The sequence below is a fragment of the Hirsutella rhossiliensis genome, assembly GCF_020360975.1.
Source record: "Hirsutella rhossiliensis strain HR02 chromosome Unknown scaffold00017, whole genome shotgun sequence".
Taxonomy (NCBI): domain Eukaryota; kingdom Fungi; phylum Ascomycota; class Sordariomycetes; order Hypocreales; family Ophiocordycipitaceae; genus Hirsutella; species Hirsutella rhossiliensis.
Window position 1 is genome coordinate 770,915 of NW_025408683.1, and position 17,771 is coordinate 788,685.

Consider the following 17,771-nt stretch of genomic DNA (forward strand, 5'->3'; position numbering starts at 1 on the left):
GCGCGCGCATCGCAATCTGGAATAGCATGGCTTGCTTTACGCAGAAATAGGACTTACAAAAGACAGCAAGTGGCCTCTCCCCCTTGCAACTAAGTACGCGGCTCATGTCCATCTCGACGCACCCTTCACTGCGCCAGAGTTGTCGGTCCCTACTCATATCAGGGTCGAGGTCTTGGCTCGGCTGTCGTCATCGGCAGCATATCCGCCCACATCAACATCCAGCTGCCAGCGCTTGGGAGCCATGCCGGGTGGCCAAGGATGATCAAGGGTGCGCTCGTGTAGCCGGCTGGTAGCTTCCTCCTCGCCAATGAGGTGCTTCGAGGTGTTGGTGTCGTCCGAATCGACTTGTCGATTACCGAGTCGTCGCCTCTCCTGCTGTCCATCATCGACTCACTAGTCGTCGCCGCCGGGTCACAAAAGCAAAGAAGCCCTGCCACTCCCAAATGGCCCAGGGGGGCCGCAAGTCCTCTATTGCTCGTGGCACCGAGGGAGAGATGATATGTACATTTTTTTTTTATGTTTCCCGCTTGTCCCGGCCGTGCTCGGTTTAGTTTGACCTCGCGCCGCCCTTCGACTCCCGCAGCTCGTCCATCTTGGCGACGCGCTTCTTGAACTCGACGTACTGGCACTTTTCGTAGCTGTGCCTCTCGTCCTAGTCTCGGGGGTCAGAGCCGGGGCTGGCGTGACAGGATGGGGAGGGCGGCAGCAATGTGTGGACGGACTCACGGTGCACTTCCAAGGCGCATACCACGTCGCTTTCCGGCACTTGTTGAGAGGGATCAGGAGGTGGGCGCAGCTGTCGCGGTAGGCGAGCGGGAGGCGGGCTTCGCGCATCTCCTCGCGGGTGGCTCCTGGAGAACTGGGGTTAGCGATTGAACGAGCGGAGGGCGTGGCTGGGCGGGGTGGGCGTACGCCGCGGCTCTGAATCCGTGTCGGAAGCCATCTTGACGGATGGGTTGGGATGGTGCTGTGGTGGGTTGGCGGTGCTGGGATGAGGTTCCTCGTTCGGCTCAAGGCCGGGCGTGGGGGTCGGCGGATTTGGGCGCCTTGGATTTCAGGCTCCTGTTTTTGGCCACCTCAGACTCCAACACTTACCACTTAGTTACCGCAGCATCACGTTCCGGAGTCGCGCAACTCAACGCGGTTTTAAATTCCAATACTTCTTCTTGTTTCTTGCGCATGGGGCCGTGACATTTGAGGAGCGGTTTATGTCATGCCTGGCCAGCGATGATGGGAGTTGAGAGCCCTGTCTGGGCGTCAAGATGCGCTTTCAGTCGCAGTGAGCGCGCAGGCCATAGTCTTCGTAGAGCACGGCGGACATCAAGAGGGATACTGGTCTCATGGAACTCCCATTTCCCCGTCATTCATCTTCTCGCCCCTTCTAGTCCCATCCAGGAAGAAGCGCCCCCTCTCTCAAGTCGTGGAAGCAGCTCTGCCATTGACACGTGTGTAAGCAGGATAATAAAGGCAGAAACTAGTCCTCGATGCTTGCCTCTCCCTCCACCCCATCCTCGCCTTCCCCGCCAGCCTGCGGCTCCGGCTCTGGCTCCGGCTCTAGGTTAGCAGTGGCACCAGCCTCGCCGGCCTGGTCCTTGCCTTGCTCCTGGCCCGCTTCCGCCTCTTCCGCCTCGAACCGCGTCATGCTAAAGTCGGGCGCCCTGTATCGCGCCACCCTCTGCCCGCCCTTGCCGGGCCGCCTCGCCTGCGCGGCGCGGGCCTCCTCCTTGACCAGTCTCTTCTCGCTGTCCTTGTCGAGCATGGTACCCTCAAGGCTCAGGTAGCTCGTGTCGCCGCTGGTGCCGGCGTCAAAGTTGCGGATGCGGAAGCGCGTCTTGCCCTTGACGCGCGCGCCGGCGCCGTCGACCCAGAAGCCCGTGCTGTGGATCTGGCGGACGACGCCGTGGTCGTCGGCCGTGATGACCGAGGCCGTCTCCTCGAACCCCTGGGCGTCGGACGAGTCGTTGGAGACCCACTTCCAGGCGGGCGGCAGGCGGCGGGCCTCGATGGAGGCGTTGAACCTGCCGAAGCAGACGACGCCGATGTGGCCCTCGGTCTGCAGGTTGACGCTGCCCTCCATCCAGGCGCCGCGGCTGGGCACAAAGAGCTCGACGTCGGCCGTGATCCAGCCGAAGCCGACGGCGTACTCGCCGCGCGACATGACCGTCGTCGGGGCGTCGTCGTCGGCGGCGGCGCCATTGCCGCGCCCGGGGGCCGGGCCGAGGGTGATGTTGCTGTAGTCGAGCAGGACGCCGCGCAGCGCGGGGACGTACTTGTTTTGCAGGTGCTGCAGGTGCTGGTATTTTGCGTTTGTGACGGGCTGCGCCCAGCCGGTGGGGTAGAGGGGCTCGTAGAGGGAGACGGTCTGCGAGAAGAAGGGGAAGTGCGGGTTGGCGGGCATGTCGGGCGGCTGGTAGATGGAGGAGGCCGGTTGCGGGTCAATGTCCATGGCGTCGTCGGGGTCTGCCGGGGACGGGATTGCTACATGTTGCGAGCTTTTGGCGGCGATTTTGGATGCTGTGTCGTCGGCGTGGTTGCTGGACTTGGTCTTCTTGTCCTTTTTGCTCTTCCTCCGATGACTGCTCTCCTCGACGACGGGGCCACTGTCCGGGACAACCGCAGCTGTTGTCTTCTTTTTCTTGTGCTTTTTTTGCGGCGTGCTGTTATCGGCGGCTACAGGGTGTGCTTCGGCGTCTCCGTCCTGGTGGTCTGTGTGCTTCTTCTTGTCCTTTTTCTTCTTCTTGTCCTCCTTCTTCACAGCTTCGACGTCTGGGGCAGCGGACGGTGTACCTGCGCCATGACCCGGTCCATCATCCGCACCGGCGGCGGTCTTTCTCTTGCGATCCTTTTCCTTTTTATGCTTGCGCTCCTTTCTCTGCTCCGGACTGGCGGCGGCGGCGGCATCCTCGAGGTTGAGGTCGGTGGAGACGCTCTTTGACTTTTTGAGCTTGCGCTCCGCGTCGGCGTGGGCGTCCTCTTCCCGGGCGCGCTTCTTGTCCCTTTTGTGCTGTTTCTTTTCGGCCTTGGAGGGGGCCGGTGATGTGGCGGAGGCGGTCATGGTGGCGGCTCCGTCTGCGACAACGGGGGTTGCTTCTTGCGAGGTCGAGAATGAGGTTCGCCTGGATTGATTTTTTCTCGATGGCCGTTATCGATAAGAGATGCCGTTCACCGAGGTGGGGCCGGGCCTTTTCGCTACTCACCGAGTCACCGAGAGTCTCGTGTGGCATCCCGGTCGCCTCAACTCCAGGAACACGCGCGACACAGACTTTGATGTGGAAATCGAACAGGTAAAAGCTGCATTCAATTTTTTTTACATATTTCCTTCTCAGTTCTCTCGACATGTCAAACAGTCCAAAGGATCCCTGACGTGCCCTCGACTTCAGTCACTTTGCGCTGCGGCTACCCTATACCGCGACCTCGCCGACTTGGTCATCCTCCGTCGGTCCGGCACGAGTATGTGGACAAGCCGACGCTCCTCGCTTGGTACCGGACCGTGTGTAGTAGCCAAGCCAACCATAAATAATAAATAACTATAAATAATAATGAATACTAAATGGTCAGGTCAGGTAAATTACTAAAGTACCTAAAAGTCAAGTTGACCATCTTACCTACTAACTCACTGGATTAGTAGAGGTTTAAAGTGTTAGTTTTGGGGTTAGAGTTCGCGATATTGGGGCTGTAGAGTTGGCCATGGAATATTTTCGTCCGGCACCCGGGCCATGCACATACAAACATACGGCCCGGAGACTCGCAGCCCTCGGCATACGCTCGTGTCGCCGGGCGGCGAGGCCCCGGCCCCGGCTGATGGGAAACCACCGGTACGGTCGCCAAGCTCAAGCTGCGTCAAGGGCTGCAACGTGTCAGACGACGCCGCATGGGCGCCATCCCGAACGAAACATGCTTTGGCAAATGGCTGGTTGGGTGGGAGAGCCTCGTGCCATTTAACAAAGGGGGAGAAGTGTGTGCCAAGCTGCCAAGCAGGGCTACACACGAATATATATGGAGACTGACGAGGCAGCGGGGCAGCTTCGAAACAGTAGAGCATGGCAACAGCCCCTGGGTGCAGATTGAATGCCGGCCCGACCGTCCTCGGGGTATAGATCTGTCCCCCTCCCCCATCTCCTCTCCTTATAAAAGGGAGGCGTCGACGCCGGCCGCGGAGCAGCATCTCTCCGGCTGGCGGCAACATATGAACTGGCGCATTGACAAGAGCTAAAGGCAAAGGGCCATGATTCAATGGCCATTTCCGCATGCTAGCGCTCTCCAGGCTCGGAGGTGGGGATCGCGACTCGCAGCATCTTGCGTGTTCGTCCGTTGTGGCGGTTCGTCGGAGATGGGATGGATGGAGTTTGTGCGTGGGATGGACCGAAGGGGATCTTCGTGGGGTTATACAGTATGCTGAGGTTCATTAGACGTGTGATTCCGTCGTTCCTGCATCTGCGGCTGCATGAATTACCTCATTCCCTATTCCAAGGCCTGCTTATTTCCTGCCATGAGGGTCTCGGACACGTTGCTCACGCATTGTGACTCGGCAGAGATTCCTCGCAAGGTGACACTAATAAGCACTCCCTAGATATCCGGCACTCGAGCACTGCAAGGGACGTGCCGCGTCCTCGGTATGTGCATGCCGAGTCAGCAGAGAGGCAGCCACTCCATGGCTTGGAAAGGAGACAAACTGCATTCCAGCTTGTTCTGCCGAGCAAGTAACCTACAGATCGGTGCCTTTGATCGATGAACGGGCGCCAATCTACGCTGCAAACACACGACGGAGACGGTGAAGAAAAAGGAGAGAGAAGGGAAATAAAGAGGCTCACAGATGATCCCGGAACCCTGAAGCCCATCCACCGTCTCCACGCAGATCCAGCCCTCACTGTTCAGTCCCGCAACAAGTGAGCAGTGAGTGAGGTAGATCGATGCTCAGCCGCGCATGCCTCTTCTCTTCGAAGCATCTCGTAACATACAAAATACAGGCTCATCGAATACCTAGACAGCATCAGCTCAAAATCGAACCTTTCACCGTCTGCCGCTTCCTTTCAGGAAGTCCGGGCTTTGGGGCCTGCTAGCCGTTTCATCTGGGTATCCATCCACCCACCCATCCAGTATCCATCCATCCATGTCGGTATCCATCCATCCCATCCATTGTTGGCGGGCCCCAACGCAAACGCTTACACCAGCACGAGTCACAAGGTGGAGAGACGCTCGGCACCTACCTTTGTTCCTGGACCCAACGTCCCGCCCTGCCAATGACCCCTTTATGTCACGGCCCTTCAATTTTCTGTGCCAGGGTTTTCTCGCCAACGACAACCTCCGTTACCATACCGTAGGCTTCTCCCTGGGAGGCGATGGCCCCATTCTCCCACTGTGCTAAAACATCTCCCGATTTCTACCCTCTTGGGCAACAGGCGTTTGCTTGACACGCGCAGCTCCAAACGATTTGTTTTCTTGCGGCCTTTTCTCCAGACCCACGATGGCCCAGCCAGAACTGGCAATCGTGCCCGGCCCATAACCTTGTCCACTTCCTTGTCCCCTTCCTTGGCTCTTCCACTGCCTTGCTACGTCTGCTCCACGCCCATTGACCAGACGCACGGGTGCCCAGGGTGGTTGGAAGTGGGCGGATGGACGCGGTACCGCCCTGACGGCTGCGTCGTATGCATATAAGTAACCTCCGTGAGCCGCCTTCCGCCCTCGCCGCGCCTTCTCGTTGACCTGGCCACCCGACGATGAGCTCGCCGTCTCCGTAACGTCCACCCACATTCCTTTGTTCTCTTTCGTCACTCTCCTTCTCCCATCAAGTGCTACTGGTGTTAGCATATCCACTCCTTCCATCAACAGTACAATTCGCAAGTACATACGTTGTTTGTGTCCTTCACTTCCCAGCCATTCTTCCTGGATGCTTTCCCCCGACACTTTCAAACCAATATTTTCAAGAAACACAGATATAAAAAAATAGCAGACACTCGCCTCACGTAAACTTTCGGTTCTGGCCCAGCATGATGCTCGTTTCCGTCCTCGGCACGGTCTTGGCCGCCTCGGCCGCCGTCGTCCCCGTCGCAGCCGTCCCGTGCAGCAAATCCTCCGGCGCCCCCTCTCACGCGTCCTCGGCTGTTGCATCCGAATCCCAGCGTCAGTCGCCGCCTCCGCCCTCGGCCGTTGCAGTCGAGCGTCCTCAGGGGCCGGCCCCCAACAAGAACGTGCCCGCCGTCAGCACCCTGGTCCGACCTGCCGGCGCTGACGGGCAATCTGTCCCGTCCCAGCGCCCCAAGTGCACCAAGAAGCCCGCCGGTGTCGAAACAACCCAGAAGTCACCCGCCGCCGGACCTCAGGACAACCCCAAGGAGCTCGGGCGACCCGAGGTCAAGGGGGGAGTCGACGGCAACGAAGCCGGCGCTTTGCCGTGTACCAAGTGCGCCAACAAGTCTGGCGGTGCCGGGGGCCGACCCGCTCCCGAGAATGCCTTGGCTTCGGACCGCGCCGGAGAGGCCGGTGCCTCTAAGCCGTGCCCCAAGTGCGCCGCCAGGATTGGTAGTGCCGGACCCGGACAGGATGGCGCCACGGGCCCGGCCCCTCTCAGTCAGGGCGACTCTCCTGCTTCCAAGCCACCCTGCCCCAAGAAGACTACCAGTGGCACAACGGAGGCGCCCAAGCCTGTCCCCGAGCCTCCGGCGGTGCAGAAGCCGGGAGCCGGCCCCGGCCAGGGCGTTCCCAGCAAGAAGCCCTGCCCTAAAGGCGCCACCACGACTGCTGGTGCCGGACCCGGATCTAAGGGTGACATAGCCCCTATCTCTGGCGGCGACAAGCCTGGTCCTAAGCAGGCTGGGCAGCCTGATGTCGCTAAGCCGTGCACCAAGTGCGACAAGACTGCTGGTGCGGACCGGCCTGAGCCGCCCGTACGGGGCGGCTCCCCTGCTTCCAAGCCACCCTGCCCCAAGAAGACTGGCAGCGGCGCAACGGAGGCGCCCAAGCCTGTCCCCGAGCCTCCGGCGGTGCAGAAGCCGGGCGCCGGCCCCGGCCAGGGCGGTCCCAAAAAGAAGCCCTGCTCCACCGACAAGCCGCAGCAGCCAAAGCCGGTCGGTGGCGGCCTCCCCTCGCCCGCCAGTGACCAGGGGTCTCCCATTTCCACCAGCCCTGTCGAAAAGAATGACCCTCCCAAGAAGGCAGATGACGTTGACACCGCCTCGGGGCCCGACCCTCTTAAGTATCGCCTCGGTGACGACACTGAACCGTCGAGTAGCCCGAAGAAGACGGGCGGCGACGCTGCGCCCAGTCAGCCTGGCGCCCCTGCCCCGTCGGCTTCTTCCAACCCGACCGCCGGAACAAAGGGGACCTTGGGCAGCGAAGTACCCGACAAGCCGGGATCGGTCAGCGTCACCCCCCATGAGCAATACTCGTCGTCAGAAGGCGTCCTGGGCTGCATGATCAACATCAACCGCGTCGCCTACTGGCCCTTCACTCCTGGGTGTAATGACATCTGCATCAAGGTCACGAGCAGCACGACGGGCAAGAGCCTTCATCTTCTCAGGATAGACAAGTCCGGAGGTGCCCGTGACATTTCATACCAGGCCTGGAACGAGCTCACCGGCAAGGCCGCGGGAGGAGGAGAGCCCATGACCTGGGAGTGGGCCGACATGACGGCGTGTGGTGACTTACTCCACAACGGAAAGATGCCCTTTATCTTCGATGCCGGCATCCATCACCCAGAGCGGTGTCTCGCCAAGGAAAAGGAAGACAACAGCCCGAACTGGATAAGCCAAAACTACGAGCTGTTCAACTATAAGGATGCCAGGTGCGATAATGGCCCTGGCAAGCCGTGCACGTATAACTTCGAGACAAAGCAGTTGGATTGCCCCAAGGAAGCATCTGACGCTCCGGTCAAGGGGCCGGGAATCAAGGACATTCCGTACAATAGCCTCAAGGGAAGCTTGTGAGCCCTTGGTGACGAGTTGGACCAGCCGTCTTTTTGTCGTGTAGATATTTGTGTGATCGGGTGTTACTTGAATAGAGCCAGTTGACCCGGAGAGTTGAGACAAGTCGACCTGCGTGCGAGTGTGAGGGAGTCACCAGACTTGTTGTATGTTTCTGGCCGGAGACGACGTCGAGCGAGAGTGACACCCGCCGTTGCCCGGCGCGGACGTCATGGCACGGACGGTCCGAGGGAACCCGGATTCAGAAGCGAGGTGCTTCCACGACGTCAATCAGGAAAGCACAAACAGGTGTCCCATCTGTCGCCCAAGCAAGCCATAAGACGATGGTCTGGTGTTTTGACCAGCCATGACTCGCAGCCGCGCGCGACGATGAATAATCCGTCTGACACATCGAGTCCGGCGTCGACGACGACGGTAAGGACACAGCTGATCACGTTGGTCAGTCTGTTAAGGCGGGCATATGATGGAGGCCAGGATGGAGGAAACAAGGCGGGGCGGTAGATGGCAGTGGAAAAGAGGTTGAGACGTCGTCAATGTTCGGATGGTTACAAATTCCGGTGCCAACTGAGTGCTAGGCGGGGACGGTACGTATGTACTTAGTATTACGCCATCCCGAGCCGAGAACCGAGGTGTCCACCACGGCCCGGCCGGTCAGCGCAGTCGGCATCATCCCACGGGTGACTAATCATGACTTGGCCTCGTTGACGGTTGACGATGGATCGCTTTGCATGCATACAAACACACGTCCGCCTATCCGTACTCTCAGACCAGCCAACCGCCTCTGGCCTCCCGACGACCTGCTCACAATCCCCCGCGCAACGGCATCCATTCGCTACCAGTCTTTGGCCGGAGCGTTCAGCGGCGCTTTCATTGCCTTTTCGGAGGCGCCGACGACATCCATTGAATTGCCCCCTTCGGCTCCGACGGTGCAGGAAAAAGAAGACCGGACAAGAGTGAAACAAGAGAATTCCGAAATGCCGTCCGGGTCTCCATCCGACGCTGGCGAGCCGAGCCAGCTGCCGTCCTTTTACTCGCCTCGCACATCGGCCGTCGAAGGCCACCAGCACGTCGACGACGACCTATCACTATCGTCGCACAGCCGTCGTGATGCCCCCAGCGCAGCGCAGCCCCCGCCGCCGCCCTCTCTCCTGTCTCCGGCCTTCACCCCTCCCCAGACGCCGGGCACCCGCACGCCGACGACGGCCGGTCCACGAGGCGTGCCCGTCGACAGCTCCATCCCCTCGGGCGGATGCGGGCCCAACAAGCCGCGCCTGCTCCAGACACTGCCCACGGTACAATGCATCGTCCGCGCCCGGATCCCCACTGTGACCGGGACCGAAATGTTCTTGCACCTGTACACCAACGACGTCGACAACAAGGAGCACCTCGCCATTGTGTTTGGGAATCACATCCGGAGCAGCAGCCTCGATGCGCCTCGCGAGGGCGAGACGGAGATGGATCGCATGGTCAGAGGCGCATATACCGGAAGGCTGTACCCCGGGCGGACGACGAGCGGCATGGTGACGGCCAACGCGTCACGCGACGAGGCGGAGGCGTCCCGTCCGGCAGATCCGCCGCTGGTGCGGATCCATTCCGAGTGCTATACGGGGGAGACGGCGTGGTCGGCACGGTGCGACTGCGGCGAGCAGCTCGACGAGGCGGCGCGGCTGATGGGGCTGCCGGGCAACACGAGCGGCGGCATCATCATCTACCTGCGGCAAGAAGGTCGGGGCATCGGTCTCGGGGAGAAACTCAAGGCCTACAACCTGCAGGACCTGGGGTCGGATACGGTCGAGGCGAATCTGCTGCTGCGGCATCCCGCCGACGCGAGGAGCTACGGGCTGGCCACGGCGATGCTGCGCGACCTGAGCCAAACGGACGTGCGGCTCCTCACCAACAACCCGGATAAGATCCGCGCCGTCGAGGGCCCCAACAGAGAGGTTGTCGTCAAGGAGCGGGTGGCCATGGTGCCGCTGTCGTGGAAGGGCCAGGGGGGGTTCCGAAGCCAGGAGGTGGAAGGATACTTGAAGACCAAGGTCAGAGCCCTCACTCTCTTGTACTTGAGTTTCTGCCGTTACCGTGCTGACTGGAGCAATACCTGCAGATTGAAAAGATGGGCCACATGTTGGACATGGGGCGAGAGTTATAGATGGACGACATTGAGGAACACATGGGTGGAGTCTGTGGGTTTGCATCTTGCTTGGGAGCGCTGCGGGCTTGACATTTCTTTGGCTGCTTGGTTGGCGATGGTGATACTGGGCGGTAGATTTCGAGGTGTGCAAGAGGCTAATGCCTGCGAGGCTACTGGATATTCTGCTCGTGAGGACAGTTGACGACGAGAGACAGATTTCATGTACAGACTAAGGATGCGCGAGCATTCGCGGTCACTCTCCTGAAGAATGATTTGCTCTCGACAGGGTTGATGATGAACGGTTCGGTGAGCGCGGTGAGCGCGGTGAGGTTGGTAAATCGGGGGCTTATGTATTGCAAAGTAATTACCTCAGGCTCATCTGGGAGTACCTATGTAGGTACCTAGGTACTTATATACGGTGTGAATTTGGGTCCTGTCTAGCCGGCCACCTCTCAGACTAACCGGCCACCTCGCCTGGTGGGGCAGTGTGGCGCCTACGCTGCGCACCCAGGCAAGAGCCGCCTGCACCAAATGCACAGAAGAAAGTGAAGCTATCGCGATATAAAGGAAATTATGTATCAGGCGCCCCGACGGCGTTGTGATGCCCGTGTCTCTAAAGGAGGCCCGCCCTATATAATTCCCGCTGTGCCCGTTCTTCCTCTTCGACTGCTGCCTCCACCTTATCCCAATATTTTGCTTGGGCCATTGCAGCAACGTCCGGGTGGTTGTGCTGGCTGTTAGGGGGGCAAGAGACTGACCAGAGGCCTGTTCCTTGGTCTAGCCGCAAAATCAGCCGGAAAAGGCAGTTTGTCCTCTGCGTATGCGTCTTGCGGCGCTTGGCGATATCTTCCTTGCGGCTGCTCACGTATTTACGCCCCTTTGAGCAGCGTAAAATGGCGTAGTCCGGGGCGGCTGCATTGGGCTTCTTCGTACGCACAACAAGGGCGTAGCCTTGTTCCTTTGCAACCCCATCACAAGCTGCTTGTGCAGCCTGGAGGGATGAAAAGGTCGATGAGAGAAGAGACTCCATTGCAAAGAGGGCGTATAGCAAAAAACGCGGTATGAATAGCTTCAATTTGGGCGCCGGGTTGATACAGGGAGCATTGATGCAAATTCTACAAGGCCGCAACCAGCCACATGGCCGGCCAGACAGGGCCTGAATTTGCGGCCCAAAAAAAGAGCGCTACTTAGAGGTACCTGTTGGCGGGGCCACGGGTACATGGTGTGCTTCTTGGTGCCTGCACCTGCCGAGCCAGGCGCACTTGCTAGCTGCATCGCGTCACCACCCGCTAGCAAACTGCCTTTTTTTTTCATGACCTTTCTCCTCCCTTCGTTTACTTCCCCCTTCGCTCCCATCTTCGCCTCCGTCTTTGCCGCTCGCCTCGCCCACCCTCTCTCGACATCTCTGCGTCCTTTCTCGATTCCTTCTCTCCACGAGCGACAACAGAGTCATGCATCGCGCCTAGGGCCGCCCTCATGTCGTCGCAGGACCTCATCCGCCTGCGCGTCTCCGTGCAGCGCCATGGCGTGCCCGAGGTCAAGCTCATCTGGCCTTGCGCCCGCTCCCACGACTTGACCGTTTCCAAGTTTCTTTCCCAGATCAACGAGGTGATGCCGCTCGAGAGCGGCGAATGGGGCCTCGAAGATTACGTTGTGGAGCTTGCCGACGGCACTGGTGGAAGCTACGAATGCCTTCATTTTCAACCCGTTCCGCACATCCTGAAGAATGATGACCACATCTTGTGCGCAGATTCCATAACCCCCTATGAGAAAGCATTGAAACTGAGCTGCTGGTCCTAGAATTCGCTGTCTTCACGGCGAAGATCTCAAGCGACGCCGCCTCAGTGGCCGCCATCAAATTTCCGCCGACGGCAGACACCTCGTCGACGGCCTCGTGTTTGGCAGGCCTTGGCTCAGGACCCCGCGAGATCGCCCGGCCCTCGACCTGCCTCCTCGCAAGCGAGCTCGTACCGCGCGCGACTGCGGCGGCAACTATGACTTCGATGACCAAGACGAACTACCTGATACTCCACAGCCACGGCTACTTCTGGAGCGTGCCCAGCAAGACATGAGCAGTGACGACATGCTTGCAGAGGGCTCAGATGACTCGGACGAATATCTGGATGAAGAATTCGACGAGGATCTAGACGAAGAGCTCGAACAAGGTCTGGACAAAAAATGCGACGAGGATGTGGACGAAGAATTCGATGATGCGTCGGGCGAGGACCAGGACGAGGTAGCCGAGGAACTGGGTCACCTTAGAAACGACAACATGGCTGTCGGCCATGTCATGCCTGCGAATGGTCCGGGAAACACGTCGGACGGTCAGGTCATCGAGGCGCCAGCCCCAACTGCGAACGGCCTAGATCTCGGAGCACTGGATGGAATCGTGGCTCTAAGGGCAGCCTTTCCTCAGACACCCGTTATTGCCATTGAGGCAGAGCTTCTCCGGCAACACAAAGACCTCCGCAAGGCGTACGACGCTCTGAGTGGCTCTCACGAGCCCGCTCTTGGTTTCGACGACGTGATGGCAAATGCCGTCATCAGGCTCTTCTTTCCCGGACACCAGCCGAGCTCGGGAAGCCCCGACCATCAATCCGCTCGCCAGATGTCTATCACCTCGCGACCCTTGATTCAGGTTGTCGAGAGCAGCGACGGGCCAGAAGATGCAGCCGTCGCAATGGCACCACCAGATACCCATCCGCCATTGGGCGCTGGTACAGACCAGGGGCTACGCGATTCCTCAACTGGTGAGGATGCAGATAGGGGCACGGAAAACACGGAGTATACTGCCTCGGACATTGGTGCCTCGGACGATACATCCTCAGATGGCACGGACTCGTCCAGCGACTTATCCAGCTCGAGTGACGATGACGAGAGTAGCAGCGACGAGAGCGACAGCGATTCCGATTCCAGTGAGGATAACCTTGGCGCTCCGATCGGCACGCAGTCGAGCCACGATGACGAGAGTAGCAGTGACTCTAGCAGCAGCGACGGGAGCGAAAGCGATTTCGACTTGAGCAACGACGGCACTGGCGCTTCGGTTAGCCGGCAAGCGACACAAAATACGTGCCGCGAGGGAGCGCAAGGTCACAAGGAAGCATCAGACGTGCCGCCTGGTGCGCCATCTGGCCGCACAAAGACGCAGAAACGGAACGCTCGCAGAAGGAGGAGCATGGCCCGGATAAGTGCTGACAAGCGCCGGCAAGCATCGGCTGTTCAGAGGGACGAGGCCTTTGCGTTTGAAGTACGCAAACAGCAGCTCCTACGCAGGATTGATGATGAGGTGGACCTGGCCAAAGACAGCCAACATGTCCAGGCGACCCAAGACGACGACGGCGCAGAGGAGACCAAGAATGGGGACGCTCCCAGCACGACACCTGACCGACGGCGGTCGCGTGTCGATCTGGGCGCCGGTCGGCGACTGCTCTTTGGTTCTCTCGGACTCAAGGCACCCAAGACGCGGGCCGATGAGGAGAAAATCAAGCAGGGGTTGATGAAGGACGTTCGGCCGCTGAACAACATGCGGCTCACGGAGGGCCAGAAGGCCAGTGAGGATGCCTCGGTTGCATCAGGTTGCGACATTGAAGACTGGCGGCAAAGGGTGACGTATCGCGCCGTCGAGTGCAGCCACCAAGGCATGGTGCTGAGCGAGCCCCCCTTTCCGTTTGAGCAGCGCTGGGACCCGCAACAACGAGGCAGAGCCTGCCGGAAGCGGAAGCGCACGTCGCAAGAGTTTGTCGAAGACTGGTACGGGGACGACGACTCGGGGCTTTACATGGAGGAGGACGTGGGCCAGACGAAGAGGATCAAGAGCCTGATGAGCGACCACTTTGGGCTGGGCGCAGTGGGCGAGGACGAGGCGCCCGGGAAGACGCCGAGTTCGGAGACGGAGGGCCGCAACGCCGCAGGGACCACGGCCCAGGCAGATGATGTCCCCTCGCTGCCGGCCGATGTCGGCAGCCTCGCCGACCTGGAGGCTGGCGGGGCTAAGGACGGCATGGTGATTACGTGGAAGCAAATTGTCATGTCCAAGGCGACGAGGTGGCAGCCGATGGTAGTTCAGCAGACGGGCACGGTGCTGCGCGGCAGCGACGAGACGAACCTTTACGTGCTGCTGGCGATGCGGGACCGCGAAGACAGGAGCAAGATGTTCGACGAGGCGGGGAAGCGAATCTACGACAAGTTCGAGATGCCGGACGCGGACAGCGGCGACGAGGGTGAGGACGATGGCGAGAGGATGGTTTCGTGGGCGGAGATGACGGAGCCCAAGATTGTGCGGATGCCGGAGGAGAAGTAGGGTGAGGAGAGGGGAGACTGACGGGGCAGGGGAATGGTCGCCGACTTGGCCGTGTATTACTGGCGGTAGATGATCATCGTGCGAGTCGTCATGATTGCTTGTGCTGGCTTGAGCGGCAGCATATGGAGCAGTTGGAGAGGCCTGTTGTCACGCAACGAGCCGCACAGCTTGATACTGTACAGTGCTGCAAAGACATCTGCCTGCTTTGTTCTTGGATGATTCGCTCTGACGGGTGGTAAGTTGTGTGGCCTGATGATGATGCTGCTGGCTTTATGCACGCTATACAGAGTCCCATGTACGGCGGGCCCAAGAGAAGGCGTTTCGGATGTTCGGTTTCAAACGACTCAAGGGGCGGGAGAGGATGGGTTCGTATGGGGCGTGGCGAGGATTGGCCACCAGGCGCTACAGACAGCCGGCTTCCCATGTAACTATACCTACGGTGCTTAGGTAGCTTCCCAGGGACGTACGGCATCCGGAACCACCTATCGATGGAGTGCATAGTAGCATAGTAGCACAGTGGGTGCTTCGAGCTCTTTGAAACTGACACGCATCCGCCCCAGAATCTGGATTTTTCTTCGCCCTTCTTTTCTTTTTCTCCCGCTTCCTTCTCTGCGCCTCACCCCATCCATGCCTCCCGACCCAATGGTTCTGCGTCGGAATGACCCTGCATGCATGCATGGTGGTTGGCCGCCAAGTGCGCGCGCCCTCTGGTCTAGACGTTGGACAGAGAGCGAGGGTGTGGAGACGCATAAAGAAAGGGTCCGGAAAAGAAAGGGAAAAGGGCAGAGAGGGCGACAAAGAGGGTTGCGTCATGTCTGGTGCGCCCATCCGGCCTGTTTTTAGAGTTGACGGCCACATGACTGGCTCACGGCACACACACGCACGCACACACACACATAATATATATATACTGTAGTGTGCGAGCGGTATTTATGCTGCGATGCCCGGCTATATTCGTCCAACTGCCGGAGCAACATCGCCCTCTCTTTTGACTCACCCCGGCATCGAGTCCTGCCGCAGTCGAGGCGGTTAATCTAGTACAGGATACCAGCCATCCACGGCGACGCGCGAAACAAGGGCGAGAAAGGGACGCAAGTTGGACCACGAGCTTGCAGCCTTTAAATGGCGCCTTGGCCGACCCTGACTCTCGCACCACCGAGACTCGCCTATTTGCAACTCGAAAGAAAGGCTGGGGCCTGTTTGTTTGATTCGAAGCCTGCAGCCACGATGCGTCGCCGTCGCGTCCCGCCTCTCCTCCTCCTCTGCGCAGCCGCCGGCGCCGGCGCGGCGCGGCTCGTCCCCGGCTCCGGACCCGTCGCCCTTATCAGCACCACGGCCCCCGACCCGGCACCCGCATCCGCATCGGCAGCCCTCGGGTCCGCCCACGACCCAGCGCGCCACCACATGCTCGCGCGCGACTCGGCACCGCCGCCGCCGTACGTCCCCATCGTCACCCCCGCGCCCGACCAGGACGCCGTGCTGGCCAGGCAGGGCCTCCGCCAGGAGACGTACTACGCCTGCAACACGGTCGGCGGCGACGGCGCCTCGGCGCACTGCGGCTGGCACGTGCCCCTCGTGCGCACGGGGGGCGCCGCGCCGCCGCAGACGGCGAGCACCGCGGCTGTTGTCGTGGGCGTGGCGTGTCTGGCGGCTGTGTTTGCGCTCGGCATGACCTGAGCTTGTCAAGGAAGGAGAAGAAGAAGAAGAAGAAGAACCGGCGGCTGCTGCTGCTGCTTGATGATCGAAGACGACGATGATGATGACATGTCTTATGAAATGCAATGGTCTTTATAGACGGGAGTGGGCGTAAAGATGGTAAACGACACCTACATGTCCCAAGGCCCGGCTCGGGAGAGTCGGAGGGTGAGAGAGAAAAAGAAGGGCACGGGCTGGGGAGAAATAAGGTTTACGGGAAAGACGCATGTAGCGGGAGAGGGCAACCCTCGCCTCGTCTTTGATAGTTTGATACCCAGCTGCTGGTCGGCACTGCGCCATGTTCTTGCTTGACAGTGCATGCCGCAACATACCAACATGCATCTTCTTACACAAGCTCTCGTTCCGGTTGCGAGTCCGGCCTCACCAGAGTGCCCTCACGTCCACCTCGACTCACACCCCTCCCATCCCGGGCGTGTCACGGCCGACGGCACTCCTGGCAAGATACTATTGGACCTGTCGTGCTCTGGAAACCGAGGAAAAACAGACACCTTGATTTCATGCTAGCGTACTCGAGGAACACCGTGGGACCCGAGCCCTCCCTGCCCCAAGTTGTTTTCAGAGGTGATTCGCCGGCCAGCCCGCGTGCGCCGACGGCATACCGGCACCCGTAGGACCGTAGAATGCCCAATGCCACAGCCCCATGCCCAAACCCATGGATTCTACAACGACCAGCAGCAGACTTGCCCCGTCTATTTCTCCTTCTTCGCCTTGGCGCCCTTGACCTTTGCCGTGCCGCGCAGCGTCTTTTGTCGGTTCTTGCGCTGCTTGCCTGTTTCGCCACCTCCGTCAGCACACGACCCAGAGACTCCGACGACATGCGCCACGGGGGCTGTGGGAGGGCCGGGGTAGTGGACGTACGCTGCTGTCTGCTGGCGCGCTCGCGTTTGGTGGCCATGCCGACGCGGACCAGGCGGTATGCAGGCTCAAACTTCTTCATGGCCTCGGGGGAGTCGTAGACGAGGGCAAAGCCCGTCGTCTTGCCGCCGCCGAACTGAGTGCGCAGGCCAAAGACCTGGACCTGGCCCTTCTGGGCCTTGTACATGCCGCCCAGCTTCTCCCGGAGCTCCTCCTTGGAGATGTTGGCCCGGCTGGGGTGGAGGATGTCGCTGTATCACGGCGGGTCAGCACTCGTCCGCTCTCAGTCTGCCCTGGTTTGCCGATTGGCCACCTCTTCGTTGCCTGCTGAGTTTGCCCGCGACCGTCTGCCGGCCGCCTGCCCGATGGCCAAGTCATCAACTTCTCGTCTTCGAGCAAGGGAGAAGCGAGGGAGAAGCGACGAGAGCCATCCAATTGTGACTATTTCCCCCAGCCAATGTAGAATTCGTGGAGCGAGACGGGCTTGCGGCTGACAGACGGTCGACGAGGCGGCGGGCGTCGTGGAGCAAAGGGCGGGCTTCAAGGGACGGGCTGCAACTCACACGACCATCTGCTTGCGGCCCAGCAGAGGGTTCCGGATGAACTTGCGGGTTCGCAGGGTAACGGGGCTGTCGTTGTCCGCCATGGTTGCGGTGTTGCGCTGGTGCGTCCGGGGGTGGTGACGAGGAGGAGTTGTCTGAAGTCGTGGATGGGAGCAGAGGGCTTTGCCGCGAAGTGCTGCTGACCAGGAGAGCGAAAATTCCGACCCGTCGTGTCGCTTAACTGGGTCCAACCCTAACAAGCGGTTGTGGCCAGAAGCGTGCACGTGTGTGGGTGCACGGTGCGAGGT

The 17,771-nt window shown here is 60.1% G+C and overlaps 7 protein-coding genes across 7 annotated transcripts; 4 read left to right on the plus strand and 3 right to left on the minus strand.

The window, feature by feature from the left end:
• Nucleotides 1-547: 547 nt before the first annotated feature.
• On the minus strand, nucleotides 548-943 carry HRG_10808 (NADH-ubiquinone oxidoreductase b18 subunit (NDUFB7) domain-containing protein; the record flags this gene model as incomplete). The annotated part of the gene is made up of 3 exons (XM_044869278.1): nucleotides 548-652; nucleotides 727-851; nucleotides 913-943. 3 exons carry the CDS (start codon nucleotides 941-943, stop codon nucleotides 548-550), a joined length of 261 nt encoding a protein of 86 aa, XP_044715627.1.
• Nucleotides 944-1,474: 531 nt separating this feature from the next.
• On the minus strand, nucleotides 1,475-3,055 carry HRG_10809 (DNA-dependent RNA polymerase I subunit A43; the record flags this gene model as incomplete). Its single annotated transcript, XM_044869279.1, has 2 exons — nucleotides 1,475-2,766; nucleotides 2,818-3,055. The coding sequence occupies 2 exons, from the start codon at nucleotides 3,053-3,055 to the stop codon at nucleotides 1,475-1,477; spliced, it is 1,530 nt and encodes a 509-aa protein (XP_044715628.1).
• Nucleotides 3,056-5,987: 2,932 nt separating this feature from the next.
• HRG_10810 (uncharacterized protein) lies at nucleotides 5,988-7,922 on the plus strand (the record flags this gene model as incomplete). Its single annotated transcript, XM_044869280.1, has 1 exon — nucleotides 5,988-7,922. The coding sequence occupies one exon, from the start codon at nucleotides 5,988-5,990 to the stop codon at nucleotides 7,920-7,922; it is 1,935 nt and encodes a 644-aa protein (XP_044715629.1).
• Nucleotides 7,923-8,893: 971 nt separating this feature from the next.
• Nucleotides 8,894-10,068, plus strand: HRG_10811 (GTP cyclohydrolase II domain-containing protein; the record flags this gene model as incomplete). Its single annotated transcript, XM_044869281.1, has 2 exons — nucleotides 8,894-9,955; nucleotides 10,024-10,068. The coding sequence occupies 2 exons, from the start codon at nucleotides 8,894-8,896 to the stop codon at nucleotides 10,066-10,068; spliced, it is 1,107 nt and encodes a 368-aa protein (XP_044715630.1).
• Nucleotides 10,069-11,526: 1,458 nt separating this feature from the next.
• Nucleotides 11,527-14,350, plus strand: HRG_10812 (transcription factor atf21; the record flags this gene model as incomplete). The annotated part of the gene is made up of 3 exons (XM_044869282.1): nucleotides 11,527-11,792; nucleotides 11,851-13,254; nucleotides 13,324-14,350. 3 exons carry the CDS (start codon nucleotides 11,527-11,529, stop codon nucleotides 14,348-14,350), a joined length of 2,697 nt encoding a protein of 898 aa, XP_044715631.1.
• A 1,227-nt stretch (nucleotides 14,351-15,577) lies between these two features.
• On the plus strand, nucleotides 15,578-16,027 carry HRG_10813 (uncharacterized protein; the record flags this gene model as incomplete). The annotated part of the gene is made up of 1 exon (XM_044869283.1): nucleotides 15,578-16,027. One exon carries the CDS (start codon nucleotides 15,578-15,580, stop codon nucleotides 16,025-16,027), a length of 450 nt encoding a protein of 149 aa, XP_044715632.1.
• A 728-nt stretch (nucleotides 16,028-16,755) lies between these two features.
• On the minus strand, nucleotides 16,756-17,567 carry HRG_10814 (ribosomal protein s24e domain-containing protein; the record flags this gene model as incomplete). Its single annotated transcript, XM_044869284.1, has 3 exons — nucleotides 16,756-16,835; nucleotides 16,925-17,172; nucleotides 17,485-17,567. The coding sequence occupies 3 exons, from the start codon at nucleotides 17,565-17,567 to the stop codon at nucleotides 16,756-16,758; spliced, it is 411 nt and encodes a 136-aa protein (XP_044715633.1).
• Nucleotides 17,568-17,771: the final 204 nt, after the last annotated feature.